Source organism: Saccoglossus kowalevskii, chromosome 19 (assembly GCF_978046115.1).
Source record: "Saccoglossus kowalevskii chromosome 19, keSacKowa6.1, whole genome shotgun sequence".
Classification (NCBI taxonomy): Eukaryota; Metazoa; Hemichordata; class Enteropneusta; family Harrimaniidae; genus Saccoglossus; species Saccoglossus kowalevskii.
The window spans coordinates 17943065-17962797 of record NC_140659.1 but is presented as its reverse complement, the minus strand read 5'-3'; the positions used below and the strand labels follow the sequence as shown (position 1 = coordinate 17962797).

The 19733-nt window shown below is 35.3% G+C and overlaps 1 protein-coding gene across 1 annotated transcript in view; it reads left to right on the top strand.

Annotated features, from left to right (window-relative positions):
- Positions 1-8128: 8128 nt before the first annotated feature.
- Positions 8129-19733, top strand: part of LOC102804897 (proto-oncogene tyrosine-protein kinase receptor Ret-like) — a 30420-nt gene continuing 18815 nt past the window's right edge. Inside the window, exons 1-6 of the mRNA XM_085493723.1 lie at positions 8129-8188; positions 8361-8397; positions 11567-11763; positions 17236-17479; positions 18288-18302; positions 19445-19657. Coding sequence (XP_085349849.1) covers positions 8129-8188; positions 8361-8397; positions 11567-11763; positions 17236-17479; positions 18288-18302; positions 19445-19657 — 766 coding nt within the window. The remainder of the gene's footprint in view (positions 8189-8360; positions 8398-11566; positions 11764-17235; positions 17480-18287; positions 18303-19444; positions 19658-19733) is intronic.

Here is a 19733-nt window from a genome sequence, read left to right as displayed (position 1 = left end):
TCTTCAAAGGTGAACTTTCAACGGATGTCCGCTTAAGTTTGTTAGGGTAATAACAGTTTTAGACGATTTCCCGACTACTAGAGAAATTTGACTGTTAAATTATAGGTGCATACAAAATATGACAAGTAGTATAATTTAATTAACATAAATAATTAACAAGATGAATTCTTCTTTTATTTTGTTAGCATAGCTTTAGGATTTTGAATTGAACTTAAAAGAAATAAGGACGAGTGTGCAATATAAATACTGATTAAATAAATTGATCTAAACACCAAAATCGGTGTTATATAATTAAACTGTAACTGTTACTGTAAAAATCAAATTTGCCATAGTAGTGTTAATATTATTACATGTTCACAAGGGAAAGATCATTTTAGTGATAAGCCTCGCAGACATTTATGCAAAGACTGTCGATGATATAACGTAGTATCACGTTGCTGTAAGTAATAACAGTTATACAAAGCGAAGACATGACAGCGTATCAAGTAACTGCATGACTAAAGTTACCATAGAAGCGATCGACGGACGATCTATCCTGACAACCCTGATATTGTTACGCTTAATATGTGTATATAACACATCGTACCGTATACCGTATTTTAAATAAAACAAATATGTGCGTATGCGTTGTGTAAAGGCGCTTTATTCGTCACATTCCGTCGTTATCAACACGCGACGTACAAAAAGGGTGTAAATTACGACTGCGTGAGGACTGCGTGACGACAGCGTGACGAGCGCGTCGCACTTTGAAACAAACAAAACGTAATATTTATTCACGTCAATCACAGTCACACTTTATTTTCGTCGATATCACATGAACACCATCGGTTCTTTGATCAAAATCAAATGTTAACACTCAAATTACTTGCTTAAATTGTGTAATTACAAACATTGATTTGAACCCTGGATTTTCCTTGCAAGTGTTACTTTCACACAAAGTTGGTCTCTGCATAATTTAATACCTTTTCGTATTGTCAGCATCGTTAATTTTACTGTTCAATTTAACTTAAAAATCGTAAAGTGCTGAAAAGAAAGTGAAAGGGCATTTTAACTAAAGGCAAATGAAAATACAGGGACAAGCAGCTAAGCCAACATAAATGGGTATCGCATGAAATTCGGTGCGACGTCCCTTAGTGCATTTTGTTATATTTCGTATATATCTGTGCATATAACAAGTCCGTTATGTATGTAATCCGTTTTTCAAAAAACACGATGAATCAAATTCGTTCAAAATCTATCATGATATTTCATAATTGAAACTGCGCAGATGTATTTTCATTTTGAAATTCGTTGTAAAAAAATGTAAAATTTGAGTTGGCCTTTGTTCCCGCGTAATGTCACTACTTTGGGGACATTCGAACGTTCGATGTCATATTCGAATCCCAGGGAACGTTTAATACCACAGTAACAATGTAACAAGATTACCCTAAAGAAGTGCGTTCTCGTCGTCGCCTCGGGGTGCCCCAAGTGACGTGGCAATAGTCACGCGTGGCAACAAAAGGGTTCCCGAGGAAGTAGATTATACCCGAACGTAGTCCGGGGAAGTAGTATCACGTTATCGTATTGGTCCGCTGCTATGCGAGCGAAATTCGTGTAAAATGCATATAATTTATTTTAAAATCACGTTTATCTCTCAGTTTTTACCGCCCTTGCTTGTAGAGCCGGGGAAGTTTGGGAAAAAGATAGCGAACGACGAAATCGATAGGTAAAAAGGCATTTTTACACGAGTTTGGCTTGTATAGCAATGGACCAATACGATCACGTGATACTACTTCCCCGGATCACGTTCGTGTAAACTCCTTCCTCGGGGAATCCTTTCGTTGCCACGGGTCACTCCTGCCACGTCACTTGGGGCACCCCGTGGGGGCAATGCGAACGCACTCCTGTTTTCACCGTGACCGGCTTCTTGATCGGAGTTCCACGGCAGCTCACATGCAGAGCTCATATAAATACGGTTGTGCGCGTCTTAGCAACATAGAACGTTCCGTGACGTATCTCCGGCCCGAGAATATGTGTTCTAGTGAATTCTATTGAACACGATACTTATTCGTATTTCTAAACCCCGCTAAATGTCGATTTTTTTTCATTTAGTGATGGAATTAGTAAAGTAAAAACTTACTTTTATTATGACAGGGGTTTTTGTAGTCTTACGGACATATGTAATTTCGCATACAAAAACAAGATTGTACATAGCAGTGTAGTCATCTGTACTGTCTATTGTTCATACTTCATTCTAAAGTAAAGTTTCATATTTGGAATCCATGTATACATATGTATTAATTGAAACGTAGCACCTGATTTATTTCATCGGAATCGTCGCATTTCTCCATTTTTTTTCTTGTGCATGTCTTTGATAAATCTAATTCTCCAAATGACAAGTAGTAAAAGGGGGAACACTTTAGACCAACCAACCACAACCCATTACATCTACGTAATAATTGTTTGCGTGTTTCTTACGTATTATAGATAATAAAACGACATCTTGTCCATAGTTTCTTCACAGAATTCTTCATCTATCTATAAAATCGCAGTCACAACATATAAACGATTTTCTGTGTCGCCATATAAACCTATTTACGCAATGATGAATAATATTTTCGGGCGAACCTATTAATGTATCGCCGTGTAATATCTATACAAATACTAAATGATCATTAATCAAATAAATACACTTGTCATATGCCAATAATGACTGTCTTTAGACACTAGTTGAATACACGTGAAATACATTCAGTTTATTTGAAAAGCAAGTGCTTACGCCTACGTACGTTCACTACCTGAGAAGAGTCAATGAAATATTTAATATACTACAAATGAAAGTGTCACATGTGCGAGCCAACTTGATCGATCATATACTGACTTTGTTGTGTTATTGTTCACGTATTATCCCTTTGGCTCTTATGAATAAAACATTGTCAGACAAGTTGTGTTTTTTTATGAACCAAATACCAAAATTTACCAACCAAATATTATATTTTTCTTGACAGGATGTGGTTTATATTTCCCCAAAGCGGTATACAATGCTCGTATTCCAACAGACTGGGGCCCTGAGATACCAATCATAAAGATATACGCCATTTACGACGGACAAGATTTTCCTCCCAACTTTCTGCCGATGCTATTAACTTACAGTGTTGTTTGCGAGTCGACAGAGGGATGTGCAGACTATAATAACAACTGTAGGGATGATGTGGTGTTTACCGTAAGAGGTGGATTGCTTCAACTATCTTCACTTAGCTCGAACTTGTCAGCTTATCAAGGTGAGATTAAAGTATACACCACATTAAATAAAATATTTTTATGCTTACATATACGGTGTAGATTTGGAGCAATTTGAACCAAATTCACATTTTGCACTACTGAGTACACATATGCAATGAATTGAGGGGGGGGGCTTCATATTGTATTGATAATTGAAATTTATTGTCTTACTACAATATATTTAAATTATCATATTATTGTCAATTGTTTTAAGTATATTATGATTCAATAATAATATACGACCTTTTCATTCATTGTCACCGAGCACAAATTTAAGAAATAATCTCACCATAGAAATGCTAAGGCCACTGAATAATGACCATTTTCCGTTCACTGCGAGATCCCGCTTTATCCGTGAAATCGAACGTAGAAACAGGGCTAACAAAGGTCGTAGCGTCGTAGTGGCGACAAAGATCGCGTGGGATTCGACAAACGTGAAGGTATTTTGAGGGATATTTCCATGCTTAATAATGTACTGTACACATTTGATGATGGGCACTTTCGATGAAGTATGGGTATTCAAACGCAATATTCCATTGTCAAAGATCGGCCATTCGATGTGCGCTACGAAATAACGAAATTCGTGTTCAAAATCAAATCGTTCGATTTTTGCGGCGGACGTTCGGCGCGCGTCTTTTACGCAACCTGCGAGATCGCGCAGTTGAACGGAAAATCACCTATTATGAGCTTTCGGAGAGCTAATACTAAAAATGCTTTTGCCGTACGTTGTATTTCTTCGATGGATCTTCCCCAGTTTTGTGCTACTAGTTGATCACAAAGTATGTATTCGTCATCATGGAGTATTTGAAATCCATAGTGTATCTTTTGTTTTGCAATAGAGCCATCGATATTGTTTAAATTAAAACTTCAAAAAGTCTCAGGAATCAACAACTTACCAATTTAAATGTCACGTATTAAAAAACGTATTAAAGAAGCTTTGTTCAAATCCGAATCTTCGTCCGTACAAAGCCGTGTCATGGTCATTTATCATAGTGCTTCTATAGGAAAAGTTTGTCTACAAGAAACTACCAACGAGCCTGCATTGTCCATGGTAAATCACTGGATTACACGTGTCCGAATTCGTTAACGGCATGTGTATACAACCATAATCTGTTTTTGACATGTTCATCATCATTGTTAATAATTGTAACCTTTCACAGACGAGTATATTCCCTTTTAATGGTGATTAATTAACCAATTGATTTAAACTGACTGTTGAAATCAGATAAAATCCCAGATAAAAACAAAACAAAAAAACACCATCATAATGCTGGCGGGATAGTTACCGATGAAGGGTTTAACACGTTCCTTGTCTACACATGGTCCATGGGGACCAGTCGACATTTAAAAAAAAATCGATCACACAGTCTAGAAAAACATTACGTGAATAAGCGTCTTAACGTGTGTCTATTGTAGGTTGGAAAACGTTTATGTGCTAAATCCGTCATACAAGACGTCAAATAAAATTCGAAAAATAATATATCAAGCACTGCAACGAACGAAGTATGTATGTCTAAAAAGTGCGTTTCAGTTAAATATAGAAAAAACAGATCGTATCACAAAATCAATGCATATGCTAATGTACCAGATAAGACACTAGCTTTGGGCTAAATTTGAGTAGGTTCTGTGCATGGATGTCCAAGTTCGGATGTACGAATGGGGACTTATAAAAATGTACGTTTAGTTTAGTCCAAACAAGTATATTCACATACGTAATAGCGCAAGCACTTTAAAATACTATTACGTTATTTTATTTCAACATACAGTTAGACATAATTATTAAATGTGCCCTTGAACTATTACTAATGTTTCATTATTACTATAATAATATTTCTACCGAGGTTTAATGTGCATGATAAATAATTACCATTTTGAATATCAACATAGCAAATATAACAGATTATCAAAACTATACTTGAGCCATAATGCCTTTTAATCTGGGCGTGAATATCAAATATAATTTGTGAGAGTAGTGTAAAGGTGAATATTCAGTCCCTGGGAAATAATATGCACTAAAAGTGTGCCCTGTTTTATGTCTTTGCATGGGAATTGTCTAATGGCATCAAAGATAAATGAAACAACAACATAAATTGTGTATTTCTATGCCTCTCACATGTTATTCTGTTTCTGTACAATATTATGTTCAAACTAGAGTCAACTGCTGTTTTGCTGAATGTATATAGCATGCGTATTTCTACGAAGTATCGTAAACGCATATAATGATTAGTGTTATTTTTTACAGGGTGCACTTTTAATCTTAAGGTCACAGCGAGAACGGATTTGACTTTAATCGAAGAAGCAGAAACAAGAATATCTGTGACGATTACACCAAGTCAAGATCTCCCAACATGCCCTATATGTTTTTACGCAGACAGAGAGACCTATTTTTTACTAGAAGGCGACAATTCTACAAAGCTGGGATTTGCTCAGATAAGTTCGATGATTGGTAATGAGAAATGCAAAGCAACAAACAAGACATACAGCGTGGTATCTGGTACGGTATCTTATGTTCAATGTGTTGCATTTAAATCCAGAATTGTGAAATGAAATAGCGTAGATTGAATAATTCCACACGAACAGTTCCATGGATGATGTAATTGTCTGTCGTGAGTTGATGTTTCAGCAAACACACTCTTCCGTGAGAATTTTCCTTGCTAAGCTGTGCCTCAGAATGAGGTCCCCATTTTTGTGATGCGGAATCTGAATAATATGTTATGTGTCTAACATGTGTTACGGAACACAACACAAAATCACAACTATACTAAATAAATGTAGTATTGTCTACACATTGCTGTTCCATAAAAGGTCTGCATTTTTCAAGAAAATATACATTTCGTCTGAGATAAGGAGTAAGATTGTACAGGCACCGGCATTATATCTGCTTAGCTAGGTGGTTACCTACGGCGTTTTTCAAAGTACGAGTAACCTGCTTTCAACAATAAAAATCGGTCTACATCATTCTCTAACTGTTCGGTGTTACTGCAAGATGAAGCCGCGGAAAGCTAATCTCTCTTTCTCTAACAAGTAAAGCCGGGATTAATAGTTAGAATAATTTCCTAACATAAATATATTTTACGAATTTGCCAAGCATTTTTTTCTTCTGATGGCTGGCGTTTTTCGCGACGAGTGTTCGATATCTGTCCCATTCGACATATTTGGTGAAGTTACATTAAATTCGAACGCGCCATGCGCAAATACCACAACATCAGGGCAGTCATATATGTTAAGCCTGCTCATTTAACAAACGTGAAGTCCTTCCATAGATCGCCGTTGATAACTGTTGCATAATTCGTATTTCCACTATAAATTATTGAACGTATTCTCGTCTAGTTCTTGTTAAGTCGTATATACGAGCTCAGCCGTAAGTGGGTATATTATATTGATGTGGATGAACAGGTTTCTCGTAATACCAATATTCGACGGCAGCATTAAGCAATATCGTCATTATTTACAATTAACTAACCGAAAATCACAACTCGAATTCAAAGCTCGTCGGTCGACCTATAGCTACTGGTGAAACAGTAAATTTGGCCACCATTTTTTGTGTAGTTCGTGCGTGTTACATAGTTACGGACAAGGTACGAATCGTGTTTTTGTCGTTACGGTAGTTGAACTCCATTTGCAATTGTTGTCCCATGTACGCATTAGCAGTGCGTGTCCAGATAATTATCATCATGTTTAATAATTGAAATATTCAATTACACACCAACTATTTCTATGTGCGGCTTGGTGTCTGTTGTTGAAATACACAACACGAAAACCAGGAAAACTAGTATCCACCGCGATGACATAGTATGTCATATGATCTTATAAAATTATTGAAATATGTTTGAAATGGCGTGATTCGTACGGAGAACCAATTCGAATCAATCCTCCCTTGAATCATGTTATCCTCACGTTTCAAGTCACCACACAAAAATAACAACCATACCACGTGTTTGTACTCATAGCTTTAGCCTTGGGCAATATTTCCCATACACAATCCAAGGACGTTATATAACGGAATAATATTTTTTGGAAGGGTGTTTGTTACACGAACACCAGCTGCGAATTTAGGGGGCATCCGAGCCTTAGAGTGTTCGTTACTCCCACACACATTGCCCACAATACAATGCGACAAAGCTGCACCTGTTCCTGGATCACATCAAGTCAATATTGCCGGGTTTGTTGATTATTTCAATGACTTCATCTGTTTCTCATATCGAGACAACGAATACAAAGACACGCTTACAAACACACGTATGATAGTTTGCCCTCAATGCAGCACTAATTAGTGTTGAAATATACCCGAGTAAGATGCTTGCCAGAACGATGTTTTCCAAAATCGGGAGTTAATGACCTTTAACAAATTTAACACATTAAAGGTCGGTGGTCGTCGCGTCGCGTCCTGTTCCATATGGGACTCATAGGGACATATGAAAAATACATTGTTTATTTACATGGAATTCGAACACGCGCTGTGTGACGACAACCACCCTTTAAACATTATTATGTTTCCGGTGGTAATAATACAGAACATAGGTATTCGTGATATTGACTGTTGCTCATTTTAAAATGGCCCGCCAACGTTACGGTATTAACCGAATACCAATTTCTGTTTGCAATAGTATAGTCATGCGCATTGTATCATTTATTTAAGCTCCGCTCATCAGAGTAGAAAGTGAGAGTTGTATCGCGTTTTCTATTTCCCACAAGCGAGTAATGAATTGCGACAACATGGTTAAACTTAAAAATACATTCAAGGGTTCAAAACAATTATAAAGTTAATATACACTAAAAATTATACACAAAAAACTGTCTTAAACAGTTGCACACATTCTATAATCTGTTAACCCTATATGAACCCTAGGATAGCAATCACGCACTGATGGCATGTATCTCTGAATTACAGATCAAAGAACTCCTATTTCTATTGACGAATCAAGCGGTATTATTCATTTTACTGCGCCCCCAGAACTGCCGGCATACAGAGTAAACATTGTCTGCACGGTGTTTGATGAAGCTGTTAACCTGACATCACAGTACTCAATGATAGAAGTCACGGTAATAGTTTTGCCTTATAATTCACACAAGACGTGTACCCTTGACAACGCAACGAGACAGCTGGTATCGACTGTTTGGAAGAAGAGACTCAAGGTATGTTAAGCAGTTTTGTTTGAATGTGCTGTCCATTTTCAATCTGGGATAATATTATGGGATATATATACATTTGTTTATATTCTAAGACTGTATACAATTCACTGAGAATAATTTGAACATTTTCCACGAAGGAATCTTAATTAAACGTCTACACTAATTTTCTAATATAGGTATTACAGTTTTTAATAAATACAAACAATGTAAGCCCAAGAGACGATAGCTTTAATAAGCTTCATAATGACATTGATGTTAACACTAGAATATCAAGTAAGAATTTATAATCTAATAGATCCTTTGTGAACAAAATGGTGTATTTGATGGCGTACTTCGACGACAATGGAATCCGCCAATAGTATATGACAATATTCAAAAACATCGGTCTTTTATTCCCACTAAATATACGATTTAGTAATTTCTGTTCACATACGACTTGGGATAAGTATGGCCACCATTTCCTATGAAAATTGAACAAATAAGTATCGCGTAAGCAGTATATACTTGGTGTACCTTTCTCGATACATTAAGTAGTCTGTTATGAAATTATCAAGGTAATTGTCAATCTACTAGTGACACAAAACAAGTGTTATGATCCATGAGTCGGAAAATATCGACTGCTTATAGTGTATAAAAATACTGTTGGCCATTTATATAATAGAATCTCCAGACGACGGACGCCGTACATTTTGGTGACTATACGTGTGTAGATAGGTTAACAGAATGAGACTAACTATCAAGCAACGGCTTTCCTTAAAATAACCGTGACATTGACATAATAACAGTATGGAATGGCGACATTTAACACCTACATGTTGAAATCGTAGAAAAGTGGCAAAATTAAGCGATATAGTGTATATAATGATATGTAGTAACCATGGTTACAAAATAACGCACATCTAAATCCGCCGTACCTGGCACATTCAGGGGCAATAATAGTAAATCTTGCGGGAATTGAACAGCAAAGAAGCATCTGCTCCCAGTTCGAATCAGTCCACGCACTGCGCTGTGTTTATTTCACGCCCCATGCGACATATACAACGCGTATAAAATACGTTGCTTAGTTAAAGCGGGAGGGTCGTCACCTGCGCACGCACGGGAATTGAGTCTCAATCGACGATAACAACACACGCTAAAACGCAAAGGCTCATGGGTAGACGCTTATTTGTAAATAATAACACGCTATGGCCATCTGACGCATGCGCAGGGAACGACTCCCCTACTTTAAATAAAATTCGAACGCGCGCTGCGTGGAGAGTGTGGCGCATTGAGTTGTTTAAATTTAGATTTTTAAATTGTGTCAAAGATAGATGATATTTACTTTTTTAGTTGCTATTATTTCATTCCAACCAACAAGGCTACGCTAAACCATTTTCAAATTATTGCTTGGTGACCTTGGCACTGTCATATACATGTGTAGATAATTTAATATTCACTCAATACTAGTAAATCAAACCCACTTAAACTGCTTTTTAAATGACTTTTATCGTTGCCAATAAATCATTGCGTAATTATTGCGAGTGAATAGCACCCCTGATACCCAAATATTCAAATTGTATTCAATTATGTAGCTCAAACGTCATGATAAAATATTGGAGAATTGATGTATATCATCCGAATTTCAGGATAGTACTATCTTATACACATTTGACATTTGCATCGATTATAACATATAAACAGTATATTTATGGATATCATATTAGCATCAGGAGAGTAATCGTCTCCTGATCGTCAATTCTGTTATCATCGTCATAATACCCAATGATGAAATGTTTCATTTCCAGGGAGACGTGGTGCCCACTGATGAGCTTCACATATGCGACGAATCTCTCACTCGTAGTGATGAATATAATGTGACTATACTTAATGACAAGTGTGGCGTATTCCAAATCGGTGAACTACTCATTCGCAATGCGTACACAGATGGTCATACTGTTTCGTACATTAAGCCGAGTAAGGATACATTTACAATATACCTTTTCCATAAGTCACGCCCTCTAACGACAGAGCACTTTTGTGACGTCAACATGTGTAGATTAGTGATTTAAGATATAATAACATCTCTTAGAAACTGTCATTGTTGGACGACTGCAGCTCAAAAATGGAAGTGAACGTCTTTCTCTCACATGTATTACGTCATAGTAGCGTTGTGTCACTAGAGGGCGGTATATTCTATAGTTTTTTTATGTTGCTGTGTAACTGAAGGTCAAATATGTCCTATTGTACACAGCGAATAGTGAATGCAAATATTACAACTGGTGAAAATGTGAACCTCAACCTGCAAAATTGATTTCTGAAAAACGCAAAAAATTAGGTCATGTGAACAGGGCACCAAAATATTTTACACAGAAACAATGAACCTAAAAACTCAAAGTTGCCGCGATATTGAAAAATGGAAATGATGCAATCTGACATTTGTAACTATATAAAATTAAACTTTCTATTTCAAAATATACAGTTGTACAGTTTGTAAACACCAAATATATTGCAGATTAGATAACGTGTGAATTCGAGAAAATGCTGTGTTACAGTAATACTTTATTCACAAAGTGACACATACTGTGAATTTCTCGATTAGTTCTCTTAAACATGCAATTAGTTGTCAATGAAGACCTTGGCAAAAGTACGCCAGTGACAAATATTTTCATTATGATGACAAAATGACCCCCAGAAAATGTCAAGACGTTCGCCTTTTGAGTCACACATATGCCTATTGGATTTCATGAATTTTCGACAATTACGTAATCACAGAACGTAATTACTAGAATTACAAAAGCAGTATTGACAAGTAATGAAATAGCCTTACAAGTTACTTTGTGAGCAATACAAATTAATCGTGGTGAACCTTGCAAGGCTGGACAACAGTGTGCAACATAATAATGATATACAATCAGTGTGTATGCTTAGATGCGTGGGTGTGTGGCTAGTGATTATCAACACAGATAACTTTTATAGACAAGAATATGGTTATGTCATATGGATGAAAAGAGACAATATTTAATATTAATGAGCATGAATACGTAATTTCGTTTTACATTTCCTTCCGATGTATTACGGTTATATTAATCATTAAATAAAAAAAAATGTTTTGGCTTCAACAACTAGTTTAAAGTTTAGGATGCAAGCAGTACAATGCATGATTTTATGTTACGTCGCTGTTATTTTGTTTCAGATTTGATACTTAAGACTTCAGTACCAAACAAATATACCTTGTGTCGACTTGAGATCGCATTCATACGCACAACATCAGACGACAAAGATGATACTATTATTTTCGATGTGGCAGTGGTTTTTGAGGAATTAGTGTTTGACTTTAAGGAAAAGAATTACTATGTTGGACTGCATAAAAATGCATCGCAATATTCGCAGGTGGGTATAGACCTCAGAATGTCAAGTCACATTCCAGTATTTACATTTATGTATATACCTCAGAATGTCAAGTCACATTCGAGTATTTACATGTATGTATAGACCTAAGAATGTCAAGTAACATCCGAGTATTTACATGTATGTATAGACTTAAGAATGTCAAGTAACATCCGAGTATTTACATGTATGTATAGACCTAAGAATGTCTATTAACATCCGAGTATTTACATGTATGTATAGACCTAAGAATGTCAAGTAGCATCCGAGTATTTACATGTATGTATAGACCTAAGAATGTCAAGTAACATCCGAGTATTTACATGTATGTATAGACCTAAGAATGTCAAGTAACATCCGAGTATTTACATGTATGTATAGACCTCAGAATGTCAAGTAACATCCAAGTATTTACATGTATGTATAGACTTAAGAATGTCAAGTAACATCCGAGTATTTACATGTATGTATAGACTTAAGAATGTCAAGTAACATCCGAGTATTTACATGTATGTATAGACCTCAGAATGTCAAGTAACATCCAAGTATTTACATGTATGTATAGACCTAAGAATGTCAAGTAACATCCGAGTATTTACATGTATGTATAGACCTAAGAATGTCAAGTAGCATCCGAGTATTTACATGTATGTATAGACCTAAGAATGTCAAGTAACATCCGAGTATTTACATGTTGTATAGACCTAAGAATGTCAAGTAACATCCGAGTATTTACATGTATGTATAGACCTCAGAATGTCAAGTAACATCCAAGTATTTACATGTATGTATAGACTTAAGAATGTCAAGTAACATCCGAGTATTTACATGTATGTATAGACTTAAGAATGTCAAGTAACATCCGAGTATTTACATGTATGTATGGACCTTAGAATGTCAAGTAACATCCGAGTATTTACATGTATGTATAGACTTAAGAATGTCAAGTAACATCCGAGTATTTACATGTATGTATATACCTAAGAATGTGAAGTAACATCCGAGTATTAACATGTATGTATAGACCTCAGAATGTCAAGTAACATCCAAGTATTTACATGTATGTATAGACTTAAGAATGTCAAGTAACATCCGAGTATTTACATGTATGTATAGACTTAAGAATGTCAAGTAACATCCGAGTATTTACATGTATGTATGGACCTAAGAATGTCAAGTAACATCCGAGTATTTACATGTATGTATAGACTTAAGAATGTCAAGTAACATCCGAGTATTTACATGTATGTATGGACCTAAGAATGTCTATTAACATCCGAGTATTTACATGTATGTATAGACCTAAGAATGTCAAGTAGCATCCGAGTATTTACATGTATGTATAGACCTAAGAATGTCAAGTAACATCCGAGTATTTACATGTATGTATAGACCTAAGAATGTCAAGTAACATCCGAGTATTTACATGTATGTATAGACCTCAGAATGTCAAGTAACATCCAAGTATTTACATGTATGTATAGACTTAAGAATGTCAAGTAACATCCGAGTATTTACATGTATGTATAGACTTAAGAATGTCAAGTAACATCCGAGTATTTACATGTATGTATAGACCTCAGAATGTCAAGTAACATCCAAGTATTTACATGTATGTATAGACCTAAGAATGTCAAGTAACATCCGAGTATTTACATGTATGTATAGACCTAAGAATGTCAAGTAGCATCCGAGTATTTACATGTATGTATAGACCTAAGAATGTCAAGTAACATCCGAGTATTTACATGTTGTATAGACCTAAGAATGTCAAGTAACATCCGAGTATTTACATGTATGTATAGACCTCAGAATGTCAAGTAACATCCAAGTATTTACATGTATGTATAGACTTAAGAATGTCAAGTAACATCCGAGTATTTACATGTATGTATAGACTTAAGAATGTCAAGTAACATCCGAGTATTTACATGTATGTATGGACCTAAGAATGTCAAGTAACATCCGAGTATTTACATGTATGTATAGACTTAAGAATGTCAAGTAACATCCGAGTATTTACATGTATGTATAGACCTAAGAATGTGAAGTAACATCCGAGTATTAACATGTATGTATAGACCTCAGAATGTCAAGTAACATCCAAGTATTTACATGTATGTATAGACTTAAGAATGTCAAGTAACATCCGAGTATTTACATGTATGTATAGACTTAAGAATGTCAAGTAACATCCGAGTATTTACATGTATGTATGGACCTAAGAATGTCAAGTAACATCCGAGTATTTACATGTATGTATAGACTTAAGAATGTCAAGTAACATCCGAGTATTTACATGTATGTATAGACCTAAGAATGTGAAGTAACATCCGAGTATTTACATGTATGTATAGACCTAAGAATGTCAAGTAACATACGAGTATTTACATGTATGTATAGACCTAAGAATGTCTATTAACATCCGAGTATTTACATGTATGTATAGACCTAAGAATGTCAAGTAGCATCCGAGTATTTACATGTATGTATAGACCTAAGAATGTCAAGTAACATCCGAGTATTTACATGTATGTATAAAGCTAAGAATATCAAGTAACATCCGAGTATTTACATGTATGTTTAGACCTCAGAATGTCAAGTAACATCCAAGTATTTACATGTATGTATAGACTTACGAATGTCAAGTAACATCCGAGTATTTACATGTATGTATAGACTTAAGAATGTCAAGTAACATCCGAGTATTTACATGTATGTATAGACCTCAGAATGTAAAGTAACATCCAAGTATTTACATGTATCTATAGACTTAAGAATGTCAAGTAACATCCGAGTATTTACATGTATGTATAGACTTAAGAATATCAAGTAACATCCGAGTATTTACATGTATGTATGGACCTAAGAATGTCAAGTAACATCCGAGTATTTACATGTATGTATAGACTTAAGAATGTCAAGTAACATCCGAGTATTTACATGTATGTATAACCCTAAGAATGTCAAGTAACATCCGAGTATTTACATGTATGTATGGACCTAAGAATGTCAAGTAACATCCGAGTATTTACATGTATGTATAGACTTAAGAATGTCAAGTAGCATCCGAGTATTTACATGTATGTATAGACCTAAGAATGTCAAGTAACATCCGAGTATTTACATGTATGTATAGACTTAAGAATGTCAAGTAGCATCCGAGTATTTACATGTATGTATAGACCTAAGAATGTCAAGTAACATCCGAGTATTTACATGTATGTATAGACTTAAGAATGTCAAGTAACATCCGAGTATTTACATGTATGTATAGACCTAAGAATGTCAAGTAACATCCGAGTATTTACATGTATGTATGGACCTAAGAATGTCAAGTAACATCCGAGTATTTACATGTATGTATAGACTTAAGAATGTCAAGTAGCATCCGAGTATTTACATGTATGTATAGCCCTAAGAATGTCAAGTAGCATCCGAGTATTTACATGTATGTATAGACCTAAGAATGTCAAGTAACATCCGAGTATTTACATGTATGTATAAACCTAAGAATGTCAAGTAACATCCGAGTATTTACATGTATGTATAGACCTCAGAATGTCAAGTAACATCCAAGTGTTTACATGTATGTATAGACTTACGAATGTCAAGTAACATCCGAGTATTTACATGTATGTATAGACTTAAGAATGTCAAGTAACATCCGAGTATTTACATGTATGTATAGACCTCAGAATGTCAAGTAACATCCAAGTATTTACATGTATGTATAGACTTAAGAATGTCAAGTAACATCCGAGTATTTACATGTATGTATAGAGTTAAGAATGTCAAGTAACATCCGAGTATTTACATGTATGTATGGACCTAAGAATGTCAAGTAACATCCGAGTATTTACATGTATGTATAGACTTAAGAATGTCAAGTAACATCCGAGTATTTACATGTATGTATAGACCTAAGAATGTCAAGTAACATCCGAGTATTTACATGTATGTATGGACCTAAGAATGTCAAGTAACATCCGAGTATTTACATGTATGTATAGACTTAAGAATGTCAAGTAGCATCCGAGTATTTACATGTATGTATAGACCTAAGAATGTCAAGTAGCATCCGAGTATTTACATGTATGTATAGACCTAAGAATGTCAAGTAACATCCGAGTATTTACATGTATGTATAGACCTAAGAATGTCAAGTAACATCCGAGTATTTACATGTATGTATAGACCTAAGAATGTCAAGTAGCATCCGAGTATTTACATGTATGTATAGACCTAAGATAGTCAAGTGCATCCGAGTATTTACATGTATGTATGGACCTAAGAATGTCAAGTAACATCCGAGTAGCTACATGTATGTATAGACCTAAGAATGTCAAGTAACATCCGAGTATTTACATGTATGTATAGACCTAAGAATGTCAAGTAGCATCCGAGTATTTACATGTATGTATAGACCTAAGAATGTCAAGTAGCATCCGAGTATTTACATGTATGTATGGACCTAAGAATGTCAAGTAACATCCGAGTATTTACATGTATGTATAGACCTAAGAATGTCAAGTAGCATCCGGGTATTTACATGTATGTATAGACCTAAGAATGTCAAGTAGCATCCGAGTATTTACATGTATGTATAGACCTAAGAATGTCAAGTAGCATTAGAGTATTTACATGTATGTATGGACCTAAGAATGTCAAATAGCATCCGAGTATTTACATGTATGTATAGACCTAAGAATGTCAAGTAACATCCGAGTATTTACGTGTATGTATAGACCTAAGAATGTCAAGTAGCATCCGAGTATTTACATGTATGTATGGACCTAAGAATGTCAAGTAACATCCGAGTATTTACATGTATGTATAGCCCTAAGAATGTCAAGTAACATCCGAGTATTTACATGTATGTATAGACCTAAGAATGTCAAGTAACATCCGAGTATTTACATGTATGTATAGACCTAAGAATGTCAAGTAACATCCGAGTAGCTACATGTATGTGTAGACCTAAGAATGTCAAGTAGCATCCGAGTATTTACATGTATGTATAGACCTAAGAATGTCAAGTAGCATTCGAGTATTTACATGTATGTATGGACCTAAGAATGTCAAGTAACATCCGAGTATTTACATGTATGTATAGACCTAAGAATGTCAAGTAACATCCGAGTATTTACATGTATGTATAGACCTAAGAATATCAAGTAACATCCAAGTATTTACATGTATGTATAGATCTAAGTATGTCCATTAACATCCTAATGTTTACATGTATATATTCGTCTTATTGTCTTCTGGAATTCGAGCTTCATGTTCCACAACTTGATCGTCTCAGTCTTGACAAGTGTGTCAATGAATTCTAAACTATTTCAAAGTATGCGAGTTTGAATCACAATATTTCGATTGGATGCATATCACTATGTATAATATTCACTAGCAACTTTAAGCGTATAACCATTAGTGAGTGACATTTAAGTAATTACATGTATATCATGCTTGCAGATAATCAAAGTTAACCTGCCAGCGTATGTCGTGGGTGATTCGCCAGTTGTTTATGACGTCGTCACACCAGACACAGTGATGACTGAATACGGTCTCACTTTAGAACACACATCGGGAATAATCTATGTAATCAACTCAACTAGACTACGTCATAGCAAAAATCGGACTATTGTTTTCGAGGTGCAAGCTAGTAATGGTTTAGACGTAATAACCACAAACGTGACTATCGATGTGTTATCAACTCGTAAGTACACTTACGTAATTTGTTTTGTAGTGAAGCTTATTTGATTGGACGTGCATGTGCATGTTCTTAATTATTTTCCTCACACTAAACAAGGATGAGTTAAATAATTTTCAGTTTTGAAATAAAACATTTGAACACAATCAAATAACATGTACAATGGAAATGTAAAAAGCCTAGAGTGTATGTACTAATTGGTGGATAGGTATATACATCAATTCCAATATAAAGTGTTTGTATTCTTCAGACGCAAATGTTCAATTCTTTCTCATCATCGTGTCTACTATTCCTCTGAACTATGTAACCATGGTAACAATTGACGCGATGACGGAATAGAATGGAACACTTTTCGGCTGACTCTTATAAGCTGTGACGTCATATGTTTACATTTTTGCCAACCAGCATGCAAATGTGTGATAACAAACGCCGCTCACCGATCAAGCTCCGGCGACAATATTGCCTACCAGTTGTTTTATTGACAGGAATACGTACATACATATTCAATAACGGAAACAATGAACAACGTGTTGATTTTATCTCCGGATCGAAAGAACGATTCTTGCCAACCTGTCACTGCGCACGCGTACGCGCGCAAATCGTAAACACCGAAGTACGACGAGTTACAAAGGCAAAAATAATTACCATGGAAATGCAGATATTCTGAACTGCGTGTTGTGTCTATGTGTGTATAAATCTTCACAACTTTATAATCTTCTTAACATCTTTAATGTCAATGCTTCGTGTAGTTCAGTAATACAAGAAAATATTTCAGATCAATTTATCAAAATATTTTTTTTTTTTTTACCAACAGAAACAAATACTTGCGGTAAGTATTAATTATTTTATTACTTTGTTCCATATATCAACAACTGGCGAATAATATTCTGCGAATTAAATGCAAGATGTCCCCAAGGTATCAATATAAAAAGAAATAACGAGTCATTCACGCTCTTTCGTGACTAATCAGCATGTTTACAACAAAGCTGTAATCCTTATTCCGGCTCCAAGGTTACCACAGACCATTCGCAGTGATAATTACTAAGTACTTAGAAAATGTCATTTTGTCACTATAATAGACGATCTTAATACCTCTATGCATTTAACATTGGGTATTGTAATAGGCTTATATATCATATGGACATGTACGTTTAGAAGAAACAAATCAAACTTGGTGTTGCATCTACTTTGAAAGAAGGGATTCAGAGTCATGTGACAGGGAAAGCACAGAATCTCGTATAATTAGTTCAACCTGAAAAAGCAAGAGGATTTTACTGAGGGGGGTGTAACTCATTTTCGCGTAAGCTCACTTCTCAATTCACGGGGAATGGTAGTTTACAAGTGACGTTACTTAGTATTACGTCATGAAGACGCTCGATTCGGACAAAACTAGAATAGAATAGCGACAGACAGATTCATAACTGCTGTGGTGTTGTAAAGTATCAGCGAAATAACACAGCTGGGATTGACATTCCGTTAATATTAGCGAGGGTCGGCAAGGGGTATTTTCGCATACTGTAAGCAATTGTTTTTATTTTAGTAATAATGTAATTTAACTAAATAAAGAACGTAAATTCGTAGACATGAGCAAGATGTAAAATGTAATCAGCTATTTTATTTGTGTGTAATTTGTACGAAGATATTATATTTTGTTAACGTATAAAGCATTTTCCAAATTAAATGTCGTAATTCGTACGCAATTTCCGCTTTTGATTCTTAAACTCAAATTATCACAAATATTATGAAAATGTAATTAGGAATTTGCTTTTATTTGTGAAGTGTAAAAAGCTATTTTTTTTACTGTGAATGAAACTTTCCATTTTCACCCCCCTTGCCCTCTACAATAACATTTGTTGTTAACAAATCATCTCCTCACAACGTTCCATGGTTAGTTTAGTATGACCACGTAATATCATTTAGTCCATGTACTCAATCTCCTAGCTACTTACCACTTGTCTTCAAATATTTCAGAACCCAAACAGTGTTCTATGTTCCGAACTAAAAAAGACTGTGAAAGCGCATGTGGCATTGGTTCCCCTAATGGACGGTGCACATGGCTCCACAGAGATCGGCCGCAAGCCATGGACTATTCTACATGCACTCCGAATATTCTCACTTGCCCAGACTATTCATGTGACGTTCTCGAGAGTGCTCACCCGAAGATCTGTCTGCAGGATTGCGTGGGTAAGCTCTCTTGTCTGTCATAAGTCAACGACCTGTGGTATAAGTGTAAGACCAAATTGCGGCGTGAATCGTTGAG